The sequence below is a fragment of the Podarcis filfolensis genome (assembly GCF_964270895.1).
Source record: "Podarcis filfolensis genome assembly, chromosome: Z".
NCBI lineage: Eukaryota > Metazoa > Chordata > Lepidosauria > Squamata > Lacertidae > Podarcis > Podarcis filfolensis.
Window position 1 is genome coordinate 7933019 of NC_139617.1, and position 22624 is coordinate 7955642.

The 22624-nt window shown below is 42.9% G+C and overlaps 1 protein-coding gene across 12 annotated transcripts in view; it reads left to right on the top strand.

The window, feature by feature from the left end:
• The window catches only part of AFF2 (ALF transcription elongation factor 2), a 386246-nt gene that overhangs the window by 228087 nt on the left and 135535 nt on the right, over positions 1–22624 (top strand). For 8 of the 12 annotated variants that reach the window (XM_083595532.1, XM_083595536.1, XM_083595539.1 and 5 more), the window contains exons 5-8: positions 8099–8191; positions 12476–12568; positions 14008–14044; positions 14275–14326. In XM_083595532.1, coding sequence (XP_083451658.1) covers positions 8099–8191; positions 12476–12568; positions 14008–14044; positions 14275–14326 — 275 coding nt within the window. The remainder of the gene's footprint in view (positions 1–8098; positions 8192–12475; positions 12569–14007; positions 14045–14274; positions 14327–22624) is intronic. The other 4 variants (XM_083595537.1, XM_083595543.1, XM_083595538.1 and 1 more) reach the window with 1 other exon arrangement.

Below are 22624 nucleotides of genomic sequence, written 5' to 3' on the forward strand. Positions count from 1 at the left end.
ACAGCCTGAATTTGTTGGTGTGTGATTGGACCCCATGTCAAAAGAGCTGCAGTCTGGGAACTCCCCTAGTGTCTCAACAGATACCCACTCCAAGAACAGCACTACTCTAAGTTAGGAACACACATTCAGCTTTTGAACATTTGAACAAATAGCTGGACAGGTGTGATATTAATTAAAAGCTCTGTAGTCTTGAGCAAAAACAAAACCTGCCGATAATTAGAGTAAAATGACTTGAGTTAAATGAACAAAAGGCTGTAATTTATTCTCTCCTCTCTCCTTCTGATGACTGGATTCAATCTAATGACATTGGAGAATATGTAAATTGATCAGCAGGTGAAAATGCCCTTGACTGAGTAAATTATATGCGGTATTACCTTTCTCATAGCATTTGAAAAAGCGCTAATCGACTTAATATGTACCAGCCATAGCTGAGGTGACTTGTTCACAAAGCAAAATTAGCCCACTAATAGGTTTATCCCAACATCCCCACCTTCCTTGTCACCCTATTCATTGTTTCCTCTTCTGACTTATATTAAAAAAAGAGATGCTGGAAAACTGCATAAGATAAGGGTGCTGATTGCATTTTGAAACACACCGGCACAGTGTCTAGCAGGGCTGCTCACAAGCCATTTCAATATTTTCTCGTAGAATCCAGAGGTTTTGCTGGGAAGAGGTCGGGTAGGGGGGCAGGAGAGGAGATGATCTGAATTTCAAGTGACTTTACGGACGTCATTGGGCCTGGGAACAGCAAGCCACCCAGCATAGTAAATCATGCAAGCCTGTCAAATGTAGGAACACCTTGGGAAGGATGTGATGTCAAATATCAGTAACTTAGCAACCTAGCCCTTTTGCTGTCTGAAGAATGAGTAAGAATGGGCACTTTCCAACAGAAGAGTAGATAAATCAACCCATATGCCAGGAGCAGCCAGGGCTACAGACGGGAGACTTCAGGTCTTTGCACTACTGCCTTGCATGGTGCAAGTCGGAGAGAATGAGAGCCTTGTATTGTGATGTCCAATTGGCCCATGGCATTTGGAAGGACTATATGGGCATCATGGTCAGGGCAGCGGGTGGTGGTTTCCTGGATCTTCAATGCCCCAGGCTCCTCACCTTGTCTCTACCTAAGGCTTAGCACCAGTGCTTGGGAGAACTCTTCAGCAAATATTTTTAGAGCTAGAATAGAAATGGTGTCAGTTCATGGCACTCTAGGGCAGCTGCCAAGGACTCAGGGCCCTGAAAGGGTCAACTGACAATGCCTGTCTTGGGCTATCATTACACAGCAATTTGATAAGCACCATAACAGCAAGGCCTGGCAATTAAATCCCCATCACAACCATGCCCCAGAGCAAGATGGACACTCTGGGCAGGTTGATACATTTAAATGGCAGCAGCAAGTCTTAGGTCTCTTGGGAGGGTTGCTGCTGCTGCCACTGCCATATGCCATCAGGGAAGCCCACAAAAGGGCACCTCAAGAGTTGAAGGAGCCCCTAAGGAAGCTCCTGCCATGTTGGGAGGCAAAGGGAAGCAAAGGAAAGTGAGGCAGCATAGCGACACTGTGACTCTGCATGCATAATCTGTACTTATGTAGAGCCTTTTCTTACTCCAGGTAAACATGCAGACAGCAGAGGATGTGGCCGCAGCATGTGGCATTGTTAGCCTGTCCATGCTGCAGCCCCCTCACATGTTCTTTCAACACATGGGTGGGTCATTAGCGGGGCGGGGGGACCACAGTTATGAAAAACTTTTATCCAAACATATTCATAAGCTGCCTTGGAAACCTCAGTGACAGAAAGGCAAGTTACAAATAGAATGGATGGATGGATGGATGGATGGGAGACCATTTCATTGTTCTGACCTATCCCCCTGGAGTTCCCTGTTTTGGCAAAGGTTTAGTGAATTTCTGCTGCTGGCTTTGTGTTGTTCTGAAATTAATATGTGTTTGTTAGGACCTCTAACCTTTCGTAGTGGGCAGCACTGTGGCCGGGCATCTGGGCCACTGTAGTGACCCAGCTCAAGGGTGGGGATCGATGTCCCCTCCACGTCTGCCCCGGCCGTGTGACCCCTGCCCAGCCAACCTTTGCCAGCAGGAGGAGGGGCTTTGGGTAATTTAAACAGTGGTGCGGCTGGGGGCTTCCCTCTCTTGCCTCCTTGCCAGATCTCCCTACCCACATGCCCTCTTTTTAAAGCTTTGTTATGGCATAACCTTGCTATGGACAAATGTCAGCCGCCTTGTTGTTGGGGCTGGGTAGGAATTTTTCCACTTGGCGAATTGGCACCTGCCATTTGGTTTTCACCTACCTAGTAGCAATCACCACAACTTTGTAAGGTTAGGCATTGGGTAAGCCTTTTTTAAATGGAGGGGGGTTGTAGCCTCTGCCTGCCCCTCCTCATTAAGGGTATCCTGTTAAAGGGATCCGGGGGTGTGGATCCTGGCCAAAACCTGGACGTGGGCTAGGGCCATGCCATGACCCCAACGGGGACCCTCCAGGGTGCTCTTATTTGATGTAAGTCATAGGGCTCCCTCTGTCGGTGGTTTACCCTTAGTGTGACTCCCTGCAGACAGGCAGGAGTCAAGATATAGCCTGGCTTCACCCAATGCCTAAACCAAACTGCTCACATCTGCAGCCAATAAAGTTATGGCCTGTTTTAGCCCATAATCCTAAACACTCATGTCAGTGTGTTTATTATTCAGCAGGGTACTGCGGGGCACTGGGCCTTAGCACGCAATTAGATTTCTTGCCCCAAAGTTCAGGGATGATGGGAGATGTAGTCCAGCAACATGTGGAAGGTCACATATTCTCCTTCCCTGTGCTGTTGGCTTGAGGCTTCTGCCTGGCTGGCTGGCTGTCTTGGAAAATATGTTTTATTGTTTGTGCAGAAAGGAGACAGAATTAATGGAAAGCATGACCCGTCAATGACATATGTAGGGCAGGCATGGAGAGTCTGTAGCCCTCTGGATGTTGTTGGACTCCAACTCCTATCAGCTTCATTGAGCATGGCCAGTAGTTATCAGGTATGGTGAAAATTGTAGTCCAACAATGTGTGGGCACCAGGTCCACCAATTCCCCATCCAAGATGGTGTTCTTAGAGGGGAAACTAGGGTTATATCCATCACTAGTCCTACTCAGAACAAACCCACTGAAATTAATAAACATGACTAACATAGACCCATTAATTTCAGTGGGTTTACTCTGAGTAGGACTCGGCTGAGTACAACCCCTTGTCTTAAGAGGCAATTTTTCCTAACATCTCAGTCTCTATGGATTTATTTGAGTAATCTTCTCTTGTGGGCTGGGTGAGGCAAGGACTGGAGTAGAAACTGATCTGCCTAGCTTGACAATTTCTGTGCTGCCAGAGGATTCCCTGACACAGGAAAATTGCCCTTTGGCCGCATCTCCCTTGTTTTACATATGCTGCGTGTTCCCAGCTGTGCAATAATTAGACGTTGAGGGAGATGGAATCTGTCCCAGAAAATTTATATTCTGTGTCAAACACTAATCATGTGTACAGGTGTGGAGATGATGATGATGCAGAGCTTAAGACAATGCAGCATCAGGGTCACATAAGTAGATCTCAGCGAGGCATCATAAATCTGGCCCAGTTTCATTTGCTCGGCAATATTTTCGATATCCCCAATATGTTAGACAAATCAGCAGTGGAAATTGAGATGTAAAGGCTAGTAAAAGTCCACATCAAGACTGGCTCAGCTTCTTTGCATGAGAGAGAGAGAGAGAGAGAGAGAGAGAGAGAGAGAGAGAGAGAATTTGGAATGCAATCCTGTGGCTCCTAAAAAATGTATCTTAGAGGCACCTCACTTGCTTTTTGAGCCTTTGAACTGGAGATGCTGGGGACTGAACCTGTGACCTTTCTAGCAACACCCCTACATATTCTACAGCATGTACCTCCAGACTGAAGTTGCTAGAGAGGGGTTTGTTTCCCCCCATTTTAAGCATTTGATTTTTGGTCAACAGTCCCTCGGTCAAAAGAAGTATAAATTAACTAGAGACCTCTGTTTTCTGTTCCTTATCAGCTTTGGACCAAGACTTCCTATATATAAAGTCTAAGTCCAGAAGCAAAGATATTTTACAAGGAGCAATACATTTAAAGATAGATGTTAGCTGGCGAACCATGTGTGGTCTGCACATCATACAGAGCAGATGTTTTTAAAAACTAACTGAAACTGTGTGATGGTGCCTATCAGCAATGGGGAATGCTCTTATCCCCAACAAAAATTAGGGATTGGTCAGGAAAGTATTGTTTTCTATAACTGAGTTTTTGGGGAGCACATTTGTCTTGACTCTCTGATTCAAGATTCCTTGCCAGTTTTTCTTTTAATAGGAACACTTCTTCATCACTGTAGATAGCATTACATCCTTGCATTGCTTATTGACAGAACATACTCTGCAGGCTGGTTGGCAAAACTCAAAGGCCCACTAGCCATTAGTTTAAAATAGCGTGAGACCAGACCTAGAGTCAATAACACCTTTGATGTTATGTTTCCCCTGAAGGCATGTGGGGAATTGACTGGAGAGGAGAGAATATGCCCAGCCGTTTTGCTGTTGTTGTCAGAAAGGGCCAGCATGAACCTGAGAAATACATTTACTTTGTTTTGTTTTTAAATGTATATATCACTTTTCCCTTTTCCAGTTGCTCAAAGTGGTTTGCAGCAATAACTTGAGAACAAATACAGATCAAGTACCCTAAAGAAATCCTATCTCAACACAAGAGAATCTTGGTTATAAGAATATCTGATAAACTGTTGTAGGTTTCAACCATGTCTCTGAGCAGCCACACTGAGATCCCTACACCAAGCGTTTACTGTTCTTCTTGTTCCAAAGACAACAAAGTCTGTTGACTAGAACTCAGTCAGCAAGTATGCTCAGCTGGAAAATGGTAACCCTTGAGGTACTGGGAACCAGACTGGCCCAGAATGAACGTGTGGCAAACATGGGGCAGTTTTCAATATGGCAGCTAGAATTTTCAATCAATGAACAGTGACTGGAACCACAGTCCTGGCATGAATTCTGCTGTTTGTGAAGTTTGGCAGGAGAGCTACAGGGACTTAGGAATTTTTTTCCCAGCCCAAGGGCCATATTCCCTTCCAAGCAATATCCTAAGGGCCACATACCAGTAGTAGGTGGTGCCAGAGGCAAAAGTAGGTAGAGCATTTGTACAATAGACTAGGTACTACACAAATTACTAGATCCTGCTGTCTTCTAACCTGTGTTGACCACACTGACAGATGAGTGGGGCTTAAAAACTGCTAGTCATCTGATGTCACCATGATGTCAGCTGAAGCATTTTCCTTTGCCTGTGTGCTTTGAAATCAAACCATATGGGCAAAGGCATCATTTCCTGTGGGTTTTGCTGTAAGCAATGGTCAGCTGATTGATGCTTACCTCACTTCTTTATCTGTCCCATAGAATGTCAGGGTAGGGCAGGAGGGTGGGACTTGGGAAAAACAGCCTCATAGGCAAAATTAGGAGGCCCTTCTAGGCATGATCTAGGTGTGCACTTGAAACATCTTTGAAGGCAGTGTGCCCTAAGAAACAGGAAATGTGATGCTGTGGGAAGCCCTGAGGGGAGAATGGTGTTAAGATCCCTTGAAGCGCAGGTGCTCTGCTCAGATGTAAACCTGGAGCTGCCTGCCACTTTTTCTCTTTCCCCGGCTTTCAAGTAACGACAGAAAGTGAGCAGTACTCTTGAGTTGCTCACTGGAGGCCTCTCTCCAAGAAAGTAGTGATCATTCTTCCTTATTTCTTCGCCTGAGCAATTCTGCCTTTGTCACTTTCAAAAAGAAGTTGTCATGATCCCTTCATTACCATTTTTCTTAATGTGATAAGTGAACACTACAAGGAAGCGATTGCGTCTGAAAAGGGAGAATAGTTCTCAGAAGCAGTTCTACTGACTGTTGCTCTTTGAAAAGATGGGCTGGGGGATTTTGCTAAATGCGTTGTTCTGTCTCCTTTTGCCAGTGTGGAGTTGTCATTTTAGGGCATCTCTCTCTCTCTCTCTCTCTCTCTCTCTCTCTCTCTCTCTCGGAACATGAGTTATCCTTGTAAGAAAGAGAAAGAGATTGCTACATTACCAAGTCTAGCCTTTGTATCTCTCCAGCAAAGCGAGATCAACAACTCCATTTTGTAATTGCTGGAACTTGATAATAAATTGCATGTTGCACTGTGGGTAGGAGGGGGAAAAACAGTGTTCTTTGGCAGGTTTACTCCAGTTCCGCTTTGTATGATAACTGGTAATTGTCACTGCTTGACACTTGCAGGAGTTATGAATAACATTCACTGCTTAGGGCTAACTAGTGTAGTAATCACGGTTCTTCTGGGTGGTCTTTACATGGGCGTCTATCCAGCTTTTTCTGTGTGACCCCCTGATAAACTGTTGCTAATGAACAGCCTGCTAGTGTTTGATGACCAGCTGGAGGCAACAAAGGCAATGCATGCTGTAGTAATAATTAAGATCTGTTCTTTAAAAGAAAGGAAGGAAGAAAAAAAAGTCAGGGTTCTCAAAGCTTTCTTGAATTTCTCTGCAACAGTATTTTGTGGCCTCTTGGCTTGCCCTGGCTGAAAAACGTGATACTTAAGAGAAGACGGTGAAGGGTTTTTACCTGTGTGACTTCAGTTTAGAACATAGGACAAGTCCCACTTGATCGGGGCAATGGCCCATGTAGTCCAGCATCTTGTTTTCACAGATGTCTAAGGGAAGCACACAAGCAGGACCTAAACACAACAACATTCTCCTGACTTTTGATTCCCAACAACTGGTATTCAGAGGAATGATGCATCTGACTGTGGAGGCATAGAATAGCCACCATGACTAGTAGCCACTGATAGCCTTAACCTCCATGAATCTGGGGAAGCCTCTTTTAAAGCCATCCAAGTTGGTGGCCATCACACTCTCCTGTGGGAGGAATGAGATCCATCGCTTAACTATGAAGTAGTGCTTTATTTTGTCTGTCCTGTTCCAACATTTCATTTAACTTCCATGAGTTCTGGTGTTATGAGAGAGGGAGCAAACTTTTCTCTATCTGTTTCCTCCACTCTGTGCATACTTTTAAACACATTTATCACGTCTCTTATTGCTTGTCTTTTCTCTAAATTAAGAACCCCCCAAATGCTGTGACCTTTTTTCTTAGGTGAGTTTCTCCATCCCCTAGATATTTCTGAAGGTTGTAGCTTTTAGGGAGTAAGGACAAGGAGAACCTTGAGGATTCCCGCATCATTTGTATTTCATAACACCATTGAGAAATTGTGAGCTTGCTCTTGAACGCCCTGAACCATCTTCTTTTGCCTGAGTATTCCTAGGCTAGAATCCCATAATCATTATCACCCACAATGCAGTGTGTGTTGCCATTGCCGGGAGGTAATATTAATGTGGGATGCAATCAGACCATTTTCACCATCATTATTATCATTTCAATTTATTAACCACCTTTCACCTTAAGGTCCCAAGGTTGGTTGCAACAATTAAAGCACAATATTTTAAAAAATATTTAAAACTTGTTTTTAGATAGGTCCTGAAGCATACATCTCAAGTGTTAAGAGCTAGGGTAAAGAAGTGCCTCTTCAGCATTTGCCAAAAGCTGTATAAATGAAGGTGCCAGATATACCTCTGTGTGAAGGGTGTTCCACAACATAGGGGCTGCCTTTCCTTGTCCTTTCCTTGTCCACCACACCCTGAGCTTCAGAGGTTGGTGGATCAACCAATGGAGCACCCTCTGCTAATCTTAGCCCCCAATTCGGTCTTGTGGGGAAGGAGGCACTCTTTCAGATATTTGGCGCCTGAGTCATTTAGGGCTTTAAAAATAACATGAGCACCTTGAACTGGGCCTAGAAATGAACTGGCAACCTGTGCAGCTGTTTTAAAACAGGGGTTGTATGAGATCTGGAGGGAGCCTCAGCCAGTAATCTAACTACTTCATTTTGAACCACCTGAAGTTTCTGAGTCATCTTCTGGGGTACAGTTGCTCCAGACATTCAACCTTCAGGGAGGAAAAGCCAATAACGAAGGAATGACTTGAACTGATGCTCACAAAATTAGATTTATTTGCAAATATTTATTTGTTACATTTATATTCCTCCTTTCTTAGGAACATAAGGAACATGGGGAAGGGCCATGGCACAGTGGTACAGCATCTGATATGCATACAGAATGTCCCAGGTTCAGTCCTCAGCATCTTCAGGTAGGGCTGAGAGAGAACCCCATCTGAAGTCTTGGGGTCATACTCATTGGGGCTCTCTGGTCTCTCTCTGGTCAAAATATGCTGTAGAAATGCATACAAAAATACACAATTTAGGGGGAAATGCATTGAAAAGCTTACAAAAAATGCATTTTATGGAAAGAATACATGTAAAATACATACTTTGAGTGGAAATGCACACAATTTAAATGTGAATTCATTGTGCATGATATGGTTTTTGTGTGTGTGTGTGTGTGTGTGTGTGCAGAAAACAGATCAAAGGAGACCTATAACAGAACACATATAAAGTGACACAGAACAGAAATAACCTGAGCCATCCACCCTTTCTCCGGGAAGAACTCCCTCAGCAGAGAATTTGTGGATATAGAGCCCTTCGTGATGCTAGATTCAGTAGGATAAACATTTCATGGAGTGCATTTCATTTCAGAAGCACTGATTTCCAAAGCACCAAAAAAAAACTTCTCTGGTTTCTCTAAAGGACAAAACTAAACTGTCACAGTGCCTGTTTGTGGAATTATTCCTGAAACCATTTAGTTCTACTTTATGCACTAAGCCTCCAAACCACTGGAGTCCGTCACTAATCTGCATCTTTGCAAAAGGCCCAAGATGAGTCCAGCCAAAATCCTCAAGGATTTAAACACATCAATCCCAGCCAGTGGCACATTAGCACTCAATTTAGCACATAGGAGGATTCAGAGCCTGAATTCTCCATTTCCTTGGTTTAATTCTAACTTGCTTCGTATAAGCCATGAATGCATTTCATTAAAACGGGATACTAAATTATAAACTCAAGACCATTAGGTGGATGCACAGGGCTGTGTTGTGCTGAAGAGAGCCTTTGCAATGGATTCTTCCATTTATTTTCCCTGTACAGAAGATCCTGCCAAATTTCTCCAACTTGCTTGCCACATAAATTGCAACCTGGCATACAACAGCTCTTTCTCCATACACTACAACATTTCCTTGCAAGGGAGTAGCTCCACCATCCCCTTGTTCATTTTGGTTGCCTCTTCCTCCTTTTTGGTTGCCTTCTTCTGAACCTTTCCCCACCCTACAATATCCTTTTTGAGGGGAGACAACCAGAACTGCACACAATAATTCCAAATGCAGTTGCACCATAATTTGTATAATGGCATTGTGATATCAGTAGTTTTACAATGGCAATTGTTCTACATTTTTCATTTGCAATTATCTGCAGTCTTTTGAAAGGGCCCAGCATGCTTTGGGTTCTGAATGATCGCAGAATGGCATGAAAAACAACACATGGCTGTCAATTCCACAAGGTCTCAATAAGGATCTCTAGACAGGGGCAGAAAATGCAGAGTCCATGTTGGGAAGTGGACGCCTGCCGCTGATGTCCCAAACATTTGCGTCAACCTTGCTCCCGTTTAAGCATCAATCTGTTTTGCAACTGTCAGCTAAGTTTTGTGTATGGAATTGGAATTGATTACACCGTGAAATGGAAACAGTCTGAACATACATGCATACATACATACATGCAAATAAATGCCTTTGGATATTTCCAGCCTTGTCTGACAATTGCAAATTGTAATTACATTCTCTTCTTGGAGCAAAGCCCAAGTGTTGGCTATTTTTAAGGGAAGCCTATGTGGTAGGGTATTTTTGTTTGTTTCTTAATTTGTTTGTACTTCCTTGAGATGGATGGAACAAATTATCACATACCCCTTAAAAAACCACCCATGCAGAACAAGAAGTGGCAGGAGGGTTTTGTTTTGTGGAAAGAACCCTGCCAGGGTTTTAAAATTTTCAGAGATAAAATTATATCTTACTTAGTATTAGTTCTTTTTAAAAAAATTTAGCTTTCCTCCTCCTGTCCTTTGATGCAGCTTTACATATGTGTTGCTGCTCCATTGGTAAGCTGGAATTTTATGGGTTGCACCTCATGTTAGCCCAACTCAGAGTAGAGCCATTGAAAATAATGGGCATGGCTAATGGGTCTACTCTTGAGTATGATTTATGTTTGATACAACCCTGTGACTTTTGTCCAGTGCAATGCTAAGCAATTTGTTCCATTGGATTTACCCTTGCATAATGGAACTCCACAGCCAAAAGATCAGAGGTTTAAAGAGCAGCGTAGGATGGTTTGCAAAAAGGCTTTCAAACAGCCCCATCCTGCACTCTGAAGCCCTGAGCCTTTAAAGTGTGCCATCCCCTGATGTCACTGTGATGTCAGGTGATTGGCATTTGGGAACCCCACTGTTAAATCTGGCCCTCCAGAGGTGAGGAGATAAACATCGAGGTCACCATCTAGGAAAGGCTCCTCCACTCAAATTGCATAATATACAAATAACACATCACAGATTTAAGGCAGCTCAGATTCAGCAAAGCACAATATTGGCAATTATGTCTTCAATTCTGATTTAACTGCTTCCCCTGAGACTGAGAAAAAGCCCTGATAGCTTTAGGGCAAACTCTTAACACCTGAGAAACTTGCAAGTGAGATATGAAGTCAAAGGCAATAACCCTACTCATATTTTTATTCCCCCAAATTGCTTTTGTTCCATCCGAACATGGAAGTTCTATTTAGATACTATTGCCTACAGTGGCAGCTGGTGGGGCAGTGGGGCTGATGCTGGGCTGCTCTCCCAGTTTCCTAATGCCATGCATCACTTCTGCTTACCAGGAGAGAGGGGAGAAGGCAGAAGGGAGCTCAGCATGGTGCAAGCACAGCATTGGGGCCAATCCAATGCTCCAAAAGCTGCACACACACCATGCAAGCTCCACTGCTACCTTGCCCCTCTCTCTTTCCATAAGTGGTAGTGATGCATGGTGTTGGGAAGCCCCACCTTCACCAAACCACCCTGCCAGCAACTACTGATGGCCTCTCAGCTCACGATAGATCTACCCACTATCAATCTAGCCAGCCTCCTTTTAAGACAACCAGTCATTTGAAAAGAGAGCAATTGATTCTAGTCCAAATTCCTTGGGCTCATTTACTGAAAGTTTCTTGGCGTTTCTTACTTGTAGACGGGAGTTCCTCCTGCAGCAACCGCTTCACAAACCTGCCTTGCAGAATTACATGAGCCTCCTGCTAATTCTCTCCAGTCCTTCTGAGCACTGTAGGAACCATTAACCCTACAGCCTTGCAGACAAATTATGCTGCTGTTGCTTCTTTTTCCCTAGCTATTCATTAAGCATCTTCTGTATGTTATCCTTCTCAGTTCCTTACCTCAGGGCATGTACAGCTAGTTTAAAAGGATGGTTGGAAGGGGGGGGGGAGAAAAAGGAGGAGGAGACTTGGCTGGAGAAGTGTGCATGCCTAGCCCTTATAATAAAACACACCGTGTCAATTAAAACAATATTTAAGTAATTTTTCCAGGAAGGAGTACACTTTGATAAGCAGATACATCCTTAGGGCCAAAGCAACTCTGAAGCCAACAAAACCATACCCACTTAACTGTCATTTAATCCCTTTTCTTTCAGTGCATAAACTCTGCACCCTTTCCAATAGCTAACATGACTCTGTAAGTCCAAACCACATGGAAGTAAACCCTGGTTTGATTTTCTGAACTTCCATTACACCCCACTTTAAAACATTTCTGTTACTTCTGTGATACTCAGAGATTTTTTCAAATCCTTCCAATCTTGGACGTTTAATTCTTTCCACAAATAAGTGAATGAAGAAACCTTGATTATTCCCTATCAGTGTTTCGGAAGTGTGTATCAGGTCCAGCTGTATTGCTAACTTAGAACAACGGTGAGCTTCTGTGTTGGGTATAAGTATTTCACTGGAGAAAATGAGGATGAACATTGAATATTACTCTTCTTATCCAGTATGTTTGTTCTGAAATCATTACACTGAGGGGTGAAAATCTTGACACCCCATTCCCCACACAGAGCTACAATCCACTAAGTGATTTAACAGACAATCCCTCTTCACAGGGAACTCTGGGAATAGTAGCTCTAGGAGGGAAACAGGGGCCTCCTAACAACACTCAGAATCCTTAATAAACTTATCTTTGGGAAGCCATGACTATTTGAAGTGGTATCATTGTACTTTAAATATATTTTAAATGGTCAATGTCTCTCTGAATGCTCATTAAATCATAAGCAAAATAGAAGGCTGTAGCCAACAAAGTTCTACTCACCATAGATCCTTTGGAATTAATGAACTTAAGGTAGCCATGGCAATGAATTTCAGTGGTTCTGCTCTGAGTAGAACTTGCATTGGCTACAACCCAGAGAAAATAGATGGGGGTATAATGTGGACTACATTCTTCTGATTTTTCTTTGTTCTCTTGCTAGGAGATGACCCATTCCTGGCCTCCACCACTTACTGCTATACACACACCTGGAAAGGCTGAACAGAATAAGTTTCCCATTTCGGGCAAGGCACAGGTAGGTTAAGAGTGGACTTTGAAATGCAGATTGGGCATCAAGACCATAGGTTGGTTCAGCTGAATTAGATTACTGTTTTGGCTACACTGGCGTCAGTTCAGCCCTGAACGTATTCAACTTAATTATGCATATCAACAATGTTGTTGTGCGCCCCATAGAGACATCTTGGAAGGGCTGGCCAGCTACAGAAGAGGGGTGGAGGAAGTTTGAAGAATTGGAGGCCAGTTATCCTGGTGAAGTGTGTGACAGGCGATGTCCGGTCCCAGGAGGTGTTGCAGTTGTCTGGGAAGGTTGTTATGAGCACTGAATCATATCCCAGGGACAAGCCCGATAGATTGCCAGAAGTGGTACTTTATCAAATCCTGGAATAGCTCAGTCAGTAGAGCATGAGACTATTAATCTCAGGCTCATGGGTTCAATCCCATGTTGGGTAAATGCTTCCTAGATTGCAGGGTGTGGGATTAGATGACCCTTGTGGTCCCAACTCTACAGTTTTATGATTCTTTGATTCTATACCTGCCCAGAAGCTGCTTAACACTCTTATCTTGCTTCCTTGACCAAAGATGGCTCAAACTTCAAGTTGGCACTGTCTCTGCTCCATCACCTAGGACATTATTATTATTGTTATTTGTTATTTGCTTTATCTTGCCCAGGGCAACCAAAAGCAACTTATAACCAACCAACCAGCCAACAAGAAACCCCACATAGATACATTAAAACCAAGGGGGAAAGGAAATACATCCTACCCACTTATGAAAGGTCATAGATAGTTAAAGGCCAAGGGCCTGATTATGGAAGAAAGTTTTTGCCTGGCACCTAAAGATATATAATGATGGTGCCAGGCAAGCCCACCTGGGGAGAACATTCCACAACCAGGGAGCTGAACTGTAGAAAATCCCCATCGTTGTATTGCCACACTGGGCCTTCCATGGAGGAGGCTTACAAAGATGGACCTCTGATGGTGATATCAGAGCCTTGGTTGGTTCATATGTCAACGCTGGCAGAAACAAGTGGCTCAGGCATAGCCCTGTAGGAAGATTGCCTGTTCACTTGCCCAGTCCAAAAAAAACCTTAATTTATCATGATCCAACTCATAGGCATAGATGCACATAGCTACCTGATGGTAATAGAGGTGTCCTAGTAACTCTCAGCACCCTCATGCAACTACAGTTCCATTGATTCTTAGGGGAAGCCATGCTATAACTTTAAACACATAGTGCAGAAGGGGCCCTAATTGGTTACAATTCAAAAGTTTTCTCTGAGTGTACAAATGGAACAAATGTTTCTCTCTGGTGCCATTGTTGTTGCAAGAACTACATACTGTAAGGGGCTTCCTTTGTTTATTAAGGTCACTTTGGTGCCTTAGTCTAAGGAGAAAATACAGGTTTTCCTTCATAAGTTCTTAACTAATGTTGACATTTTGTGTGCTTTTGTTGTAGGATCCACAGCATCTGACCTCAGGATGTGGAGTTCAAAGTAGGTCTTCCCTGATATTATTTGAAACTATCAGTTATCATTTTCTGCCCACTATACAGTATCCTTAAGACAACAGGTTTAAAATTAATCAGTGCGCTGCTGAAATAGATGTTGTTCATTCACGCTGTTGTGTTAATGTGTTGTGGACCAGTTTTGATGTCACTTAAGCCTTTCTTGAGAGTGCTGTTAAATTCAGTGCAATTATATGGATGTGATTTCTTTCTTTTCAGAATGGGGAGAGCCGGCTGGCAAAGTTGCAACCAAATCAGTGCCACAGAAATCGTAAGTAATTTCCCTCTCCTTCCTCCTTGAAAAGTTTTCAATATGCCTGAGTGATGATGCTGTGTTTTCCTGCCGTGATGTAGTGCAATGCAGCCTTTCCCAACATGGTGTCCTCCACATAGTGCTGGGCTATAACTCTCATAATCCCTGACCGGTTTGTCATGCTACTTGAAGCCGATGGGGTTGTAGTCCAGCAATATCTAGGCTGCGTTCAAGATCATTCATAAACTATGGTCAGAATCCAGACTTAATAATGGTTAGTGTAGGTCCATGAAATTGTTGGGCATGTTAATGGGTCTACTCCAAGCATGACCATATCTGAGTCTACCCCAATGTGCAGGGGAACACTAGCACGCTATAGGAAATTATTTTTAAAGAAGAAGAAGTGCTCATCTATGGGAGAAGCTGCCTGCAGTTTCCCTATGCATGATTATCCTCTAGCTTTCCCTCCTTCTGGTTAGCCTCTGTGGAAAGGAAAGAAAGGTGTTTCTGTCTCATTTCTGCACTGGGTGAGTTTGGAGCATCCAATCATTCCCAATGGAGAGAAAAACCTTTGAAAGAGGCTGCCCTCCAATCAAAAGGCATGCCTGGAACAGTGACTCATAGAAAACCCCAGAAAATGGATTTCTGGGGCAGAGGGTAAATCTTACCCTTACAGAATCAAAACATTATTCACTGAAAGCATGAGAGGGAAGGGTATGCATAAATGCTTGTGGGAAGGCAGGATATATATGTATAATTTGTGGTGTATATGTGTGTATTCTAATGCTTTGTGTACGTAAGGCACTTTATCCACAAAGTTTCATTCCACATCTGTTGCTCCACTGTCTCTATTAGTTCTGAGAACTGTTACTAATACTTCATCTCAAATACACCCAGAACACACCATAGTTTGTGTGAAAGTTCAGCAGAGTATATGTATGTTGACCTCTTTCACCCAATAACTAAGCAGGAAGTGTTGGGTTTCTTCCTTCTAGTTTCTCTGTCTGCCCCCACCACATTATAAGAAGTGGTTGGAGAGGTATTATTGAAACTCCAACCAGCATAGTAAGTGTAAGAACAATATACCAGTGCTGTCTATGTGGAAGGGGCTTTATTGCTTACTAGATTCATGTAATCTGGGAGCAAAGGACAGCTCAAGCTGGGAAGGTTCAACAATAGCTGGTGAAGGGATCTACTGGCAGGACCTGCTGGCAACCACTGGGAAGGGTTTGAAGTAGTGAATTTCCATCCTTACCAGAATCCGAGGGGAGACAGAGGTGCAGAAAAGGAGCCTTAGTTCACAAAATGCAAGTGCATGTTTGCTAACTGATAAGCCACCATCTTCCCATGTGTGCAGGCATCCAATGACAGCTAGACATTTAGGGAGCAGTGCAACTGCAGTATCTCCAGTGCAAGTCACCTCCTGAGCTGCTCCTTCAGGAGGCAGTGATCACCACAAACTTGACACATAATGCATCTCAATACTGTGAGAGCAGGACGCTGGACTCGATGGACCACTGGCCTAATCCAGCAAGCTCGTCCTGTGATCTTAATCTACAAACCTTTTCAAGCCAGAATGGCTGCATAAATACATGCAAAGGTACAAAAATCTTGCTGAGAGGAGCAGTGTAGTGCCAGAGAACATTGGCCATGACAGGATGTGGAGGCTTAGCTAACCCTGAATAGCACAGTGGGCAGAGCATGAGACTCTTAATCACAGAGTTGTGAGTTCTAGCCCCATGTTGGGCTAAATATTCCTGCATTGCAAGGGGGTGGATTGGTTGACCCTCATGGTCTCTTACAATTCTATTATTGTTAGCTAAGAGGCCAGGTTCCCTTGGCAGGCAGAAGGGATGAAGCAAGTCCTCCTCTTCATTTCGAAGGCTTTCGAAGCATTCTGCCAGCTGGGATTGCCTAGGGGGCCAGCATTTTGCCTCCCTCCCTCCGGCAGTTGTCTGTTAGTTTCTATTTAGTGAGAAAAAACATAAACCTCATTGTACTTGAGAATTCTCCAGCTTGTCAGCAAGGGAAAGCAGAAGCCTGGACTTGCAACGTCAATCATTTCTAGCTTCTGGCAATAGGATGTTTAGGGACTCTGAGCACTGAGCATATATGCTCAGGCCATCTTTGTTAATACCTTTTGATAGGGAAGTAGCAAAACCACTCTTGTCATTTTATTTTTAGCTGTTTTGCAAAACAGTGTTGACTTTCTGGTGGGGGAGGGAATTGTGTGTGTCACAGGTGGGAATGCTAGGAAGTTGCTCAGCCAGCGGCGAACCACAAGGTGCTCTCTACTCCCTGATTTTTTCTGCAAAATGGTGTTAGCACATCAGCAGAATGTCGTTGTGTTGTTGAGAACACAATATGGCTGCATAGCTATGGCATTTTTAATCTAGAATCGACAAAAGCTGAGTCTTTGTTCTTCTTTTTTCTATGTAGTCCCCACAAAAATGGGAAATACTGCATGTTTTTATGCCCCCAATAAGCTCTTATTGAGAAACTGGATTAATTCAGAAAACATAATCTGGTTGCAGCCTGATTCTGTGTTACCCTGCAATGTGTCCATTTGAAAAATAGGTTTAGGTGGTCCCAGCTATAGCATAATGTAAAAAGGTAAAGGACCCCTGACAAGTCCTGTCACAGACAACACTGGGGTTGTGGCGTTCATCTCACTTTACTGGCCGAGGGAGCCAACATATGTCCACAGACAGCTTCTGGGTCATGTGGCCAGCATGACTAAGCTGCTTCTGGCAAACCAGAACAGCGCACGGAAACGCCATTCACCTCCCGCCGGAGCGGTACCTATTTATCAACTTGCACTTTGACATGCTTTCAAACTGCTAGGTTGGCAGAAGCAGGGACTGAACAATGGGAGCTCACCCCGTTGCGGGGACTCGACCCGCTGACCCGCTGTGCATAATGTGCATAATGTGGGTGGGCGTATTCCAATATTTCAATCACTACTTCCTTCTTCCTTCACCTGGGGCATGCGCAGGGAGAAAAAGGCATGGATAACCTAATCAAGGGGAGGGTTTTCAAGTAACCACACCTAACCTTGTGTAGATTGAAAGCAGTATGGTGAGGATGCGCATAGACAAGTCCAGATTGAGAAAAAAAACTGTGTTTTTGTGCTTCAGGCAGGTTAGCATGTATGCAGCCTATTTCAAGGTTACATCAGTGTGCCATTTCTACAATAAAATAGTTGACATCTTCACTTTTTTAAAAAATGGTTTTGCTCCTTTAAACAGATAGGCTGGAATTGTGCGCTGGAAAAAAATATTTTAGTTGAATTTATCACAAAAAGTGTTTCCGTAGTTTATAACAAGCAGTAGTAGATATGTCAATCATAGTGTATATGGTTATATGCCTGCTTTCAGGATGAGGAGGAGAGTGCATTTCTAGGCTCAGTAGTATATAGTGCATTTAATGGGACCAAAGCTCTCTCTACAGGAAGCCAAATATAAAACCAGAGACACGGAGAGTACGTTTTATGAACCAGCCTCTCTTATTGTTTTGCTGCTTGATCTAAGGTTCCAGCACTATCAATCAGAATCCTGTGAGGAATGATCTGCTGTCTCAGGGAAGGTGATGGATTTTACACATGACAGATCAAAGCTGAAATAAAAAAAAGTTACTTTTATTTTTACTTTCCAAAGGAAGATCTGCAAAACCTTTGCTGTTGCTTCCTGCCCCTGGGTCCTATGGATATATAGTTGAGCCAGTTTTGAAGAAGCAGGGAGGGGTATTTATAGAAGATGTGATGAACCTTTGAATCTCCAGATTTTTCTGAACTTCAGCTACCATCATCCCTGGTCTTTGGTTACGTTTTCTAGGGCTGATGGGAGTTGTAGTTCAGTAATAGCTGAAGGACCAAAGTTTCCCAACACCTGGTTTACGATGTTTTATGGAGGCCATCTTAGGTGACCAGAACATCCCCCCCAGTTTGTGTCTGTTTCACATATGTGACCCCATTTGATCACATTTCAGCTTTAATCTGGAGGGGGGGGGGTGCTTGCGTGCACACACACAAACACACGCATTTAAATGTATATTTTATTTCAATGTTTGCATTTATCCTAAAATGTGGAACTTCCTATGTATTTGGTGACTCTTACTACCTGGAGCAGAGTATTGGTTTGGAAAACCTGTGGCCCTTCAGATATTGTTGGACTCAAAGTCCCATCAGCCCCAGCCAGCATGGCCAATGTCCAGGGATGATAGGAGATGCAGCTACATTTCGAGGGCCATAGGTCCCTCAATCCTAATGCAGGGAATAGGTACCAAGAGATTGTACCAAAGCTTTCAAAGAAAGAGGAGGGGTGTGTCAGGAGTTTTAGAGAATGAAAAGAAGTGGCATCATGGATGCATTTGGGGAGGGGCAGTTCTAAATATACATAAAAGACAAGGAAAGCCTGCTGGACCAGGCCAGTGGCCCATGTAGTCCAGCATTCTGCTCTGACAGAAGCCAGCCAGATGTCTATGGGATGCTCGCAAGCAGGACTTGAGTGGAAGAGCACTGTCCTTTCCTGCAGTTTCCAGGAACTGGTGAAATGGTGGTTTGAAAGGAATTGGCCAGGTTGTTTGAAATAATAAGAGATGGATTTGGTGTGCATCCTCAAACATTGCCTTTCCAAGTCTTTAATCATTCTCAGTAGCTTCCCTAGCCCATGAGCCAGGACCTTTTAACAGTGTGTTAATAGAGTGAGCTCAAAATGTTATTTGATGACAAGGATCCCTTTTATGACTCTTCACTTCCTCGTTTTACTTCTGACTGGCTTTTAAGGGAAGTCCTCAAGAATGCTCAATAATATGACAAACAGAACATGATGTCCTTCATTTAAAATGGGCCCTGGATGGAATCCAAGTGGATCCAGGCCAACAGCTCACAACCAGAAAAGCACTAGTGATTTTGAGGACAGCACAGCCTCAGTAACAATTTCAAGATACATATTTAAGGCACTCATGTGTCCTTACAATCCTGGGTGTGTTAAAGGAAAAACCAACCACCAGATTGCAAGCAGATGGTTCTCTTTGGGTTCACCGGTTCCTTTTTAAAACAGGCTCACACATTATACTTTAATGGCATGACAACATCCCATGATTCATCTACATGTCCAAAGATCAGCAGAAGTGTATTATGAGACTGGCAGTTTGACAGAATCAAGGCAGAAGCCCAAGTAAAAGAAGAAAGTGCTCCTAAGTTACAAAATAATATTGAGCAAAGGCTTTAGATGGGTACAAAATCATGGCAATCTTCAACTGGGGCAAATGCATATCATTATGTGGTTGGGTACAAGTTGGTGATGACAGTAATGAATAGGTGCAGACAGCATTGTAGCTCAGTACAAACAGGAAAAGAAAATAAATTTGCAAGCAAATGTCATATTAATGTTTATATACTCTTGAGCCCCATGTCTGCAAAGATTTGTTTTTAAAGCCCTCTTAGGATTATAAATGAATATGTCAAGATAGCCATGGTTTATCATGACATGAATGAGCCACAGTGAGCTTTGGGCCAGCATTCTCCCCCTTTCCCCTCCTCTTCCAGCAAAGTTGCAAGGAGGAGATTGAAACCCTTTGCTTCCATTTTTAATTAACTGCAGCTTGTCTTTTCATACGTATCCAACAATTATGGTTAATCTTAGCAATAATTTGTTTGAAGCCAGCCAGTTTCAAACCATGGGATATGAATCAGATGGCTTTTTTCAATAATTTGGAATTAAGATTAACCACAGTTTACGGTAACATGCTAAAATGTGTTAAACAAAAAATGGAAGTGACTAGCTACCTACTGTTCATTCTGGACAACCTGTTAAAATGGATAGCACTTAATTGCTTTAGTGAACTCCTAAACTATTGTACAAACTTGCTTAATGTTTGGCAGTTTCATTTGCCTTGTACAGTGGTACCTCAGGTTACAGACGCTTCAGGTTACAGACGCTTCAGGTTACAGACTCCGCTAACCCAGAAATAGTGCTTCAGGTTGAGAACTTTGCTTCAGGATGAGAACAGAAATCGTGCTCCGGCAGCGTGGTAGCAGCAGGAGGCCCTCTTAGCTAAAGTGGTACCTCAGGTTAAGAACAGTTTCAGGTTAAGAACAGACCTCCAGAACGAATTAAGTTCTTAACCCGAGGTACCACTGTATGTGCATGGAATGTTTCTTGGGGGGGATTATATGGCGATTGGTATAAGCATTTTCAGAAACTGAAAAACAAAGTTTTTTAAAAATGTAAGTAGAAGTTTTCATTCTTTTCTTCATGGCCACAGTGGGGGAGAAGAGGAGCATTGAGAGTGTGTATGCCTGAGATTCCCTGTGGGTTGCTCTCATCATGGTAAACGATGGGTTATTGTGAGGTCAGAACCAGTTAATACTATATATTGAAATGTGTAAAGGTCATTTGCATACTGAATCTTAGCAGCGTCTTAGTCTCATCTTACATCAACAGATTTATGTCTTGAACGAAACTCAGGTGCGTCAACACTTTAACAAACCCCAATCAAAACAGTGTCTTTAAAGAGCTCAAAACAATGAAAAATAAGCAAGGGGCCATTACTGAGCTAGAAGTTATATTATTACAAGATTGGCGCTTTCAGTGATAATTGCCACTAGATTCCTAACCCCAAAGACTATGAGTATACTTCTTGGAAGTCTGTTTGAAAAAGGAAACACACTTCATGATATCTAGCTACTCTTGAAGAGTGTTTCATCTTATCTTTTTGGAACTTCTCTGCCACATCAAAAGGAGCAACCTGGGAGCACAGAAAACAAAACACACACAAAAACTGGCAATGTCTTCATGCTATGAATTAAAGGTAATTCATTCTTTGAAATGAACCAGCAGGAACCCCTTATGAAGAGCAATCAGGCATCAAGAGGGTTTTCACAGCAAGCTTTTCATATTGGGTAATGTGACAACAGTCAATATTGCTCTTCAGAACATTCAAATCAAAATGCAGTTGTGTTCTCTCAAAGTTGACAAGGAACATTAAACAACGCAATCTTGTCAGTGGTGGCATTTGAATTCCTCTCCAACTCCCCCAAGTTTTGAACTTTTTGCAGTCATAAAGAGGCATGAGCACGCCTATATTTTCTAATTGTTATTTTTATTGGAAACATGTTACTTTTTAATTTTCTAGTATTAGGAAATAGATGGGGAGGTGCCACAGTTAAGTGTTAGGTCATGTGGTTTACCTGCAGATGGCCACATGGTCAACCCAAGACATTTTCACTTAATCAAGCAGTAGATGAAAATATGCAAAGCCTGCTGGATCAGGCCAGTGGCCGCTTCCTGTTCTCACAGTGGCCAAACCAGGTGCCTATGGGAAGTTTGCAACCAGAACCTGAGTGCAACATGCAACTTGTGAATCCCAGCAGCTGGTGTTCAGAGTCATAATGGCTCCAACAGTGGAGCATTCAGAAATTGTTCCAGGAACATAAGCCCTGTTGAATCAGAGATACCCAAGGGAGGTCCACAAGCTGGACTTGAGGGCAACAGCAGTCTCCCCTTCTGTGATGCCCAGCAACTGGTATTAAGTGACATACAGACTCCAGCCATGGAGACGGAACATAGACATAACGGCTAGTACGTACTGATAGCCTTATCCTCCATGAAATTGTCTAAACCTCTTTTAAAACCATCCATACTGGTGACCATCACTGCCTCCATAGTTTCATAGTTTATCTATGTGCTGTGTGAAGAAGTAGTTTCTTTTATCTATTCTGAATCTTCCAACATTCATCACCTCCCTGCCTAAGAACTTGGAGAATCACTGTCAGAGAAAGTCATACTGAGCTAGATGGATAAACAGTCTTGCATGCGCTTGATGTGCAACTATAGTTTTGGATCCATTATACTAGGTTCTGCGCATTGTCTCATCATGAGCACAGTTCAAAGGCTGGTTCACACATACATATGCATCAATTGGTTTTGTGACATTTGATGACAGGCAGTTGAATGTGTTGATTTAATTTTGTTTCCAATTCGTATACCACCTTATACATTGCTGTACACAAGGCAGTCATAGATTTAGCAAATACACAATAAAGGTCACACATTCTATGACAATCCAGTCCAGTACAAATAAGTGATAATGAAAAATTGGGCTATAAAAATATATGACTTAAATAAGGTAACATCCAACCATCCATTTGAAAAATAAAAATTGCATGATAAAATTAACTCTCAGAATATCAGCAAGTAGTAATTAAACAGAAAATCACTCCCAGCAATTACAACAAATCATTGCTAGTCTATGATTAATTTAAAAAAAACAGCAAAGGCACAATAGATAAAATACCACGAAAGATCAACTGAG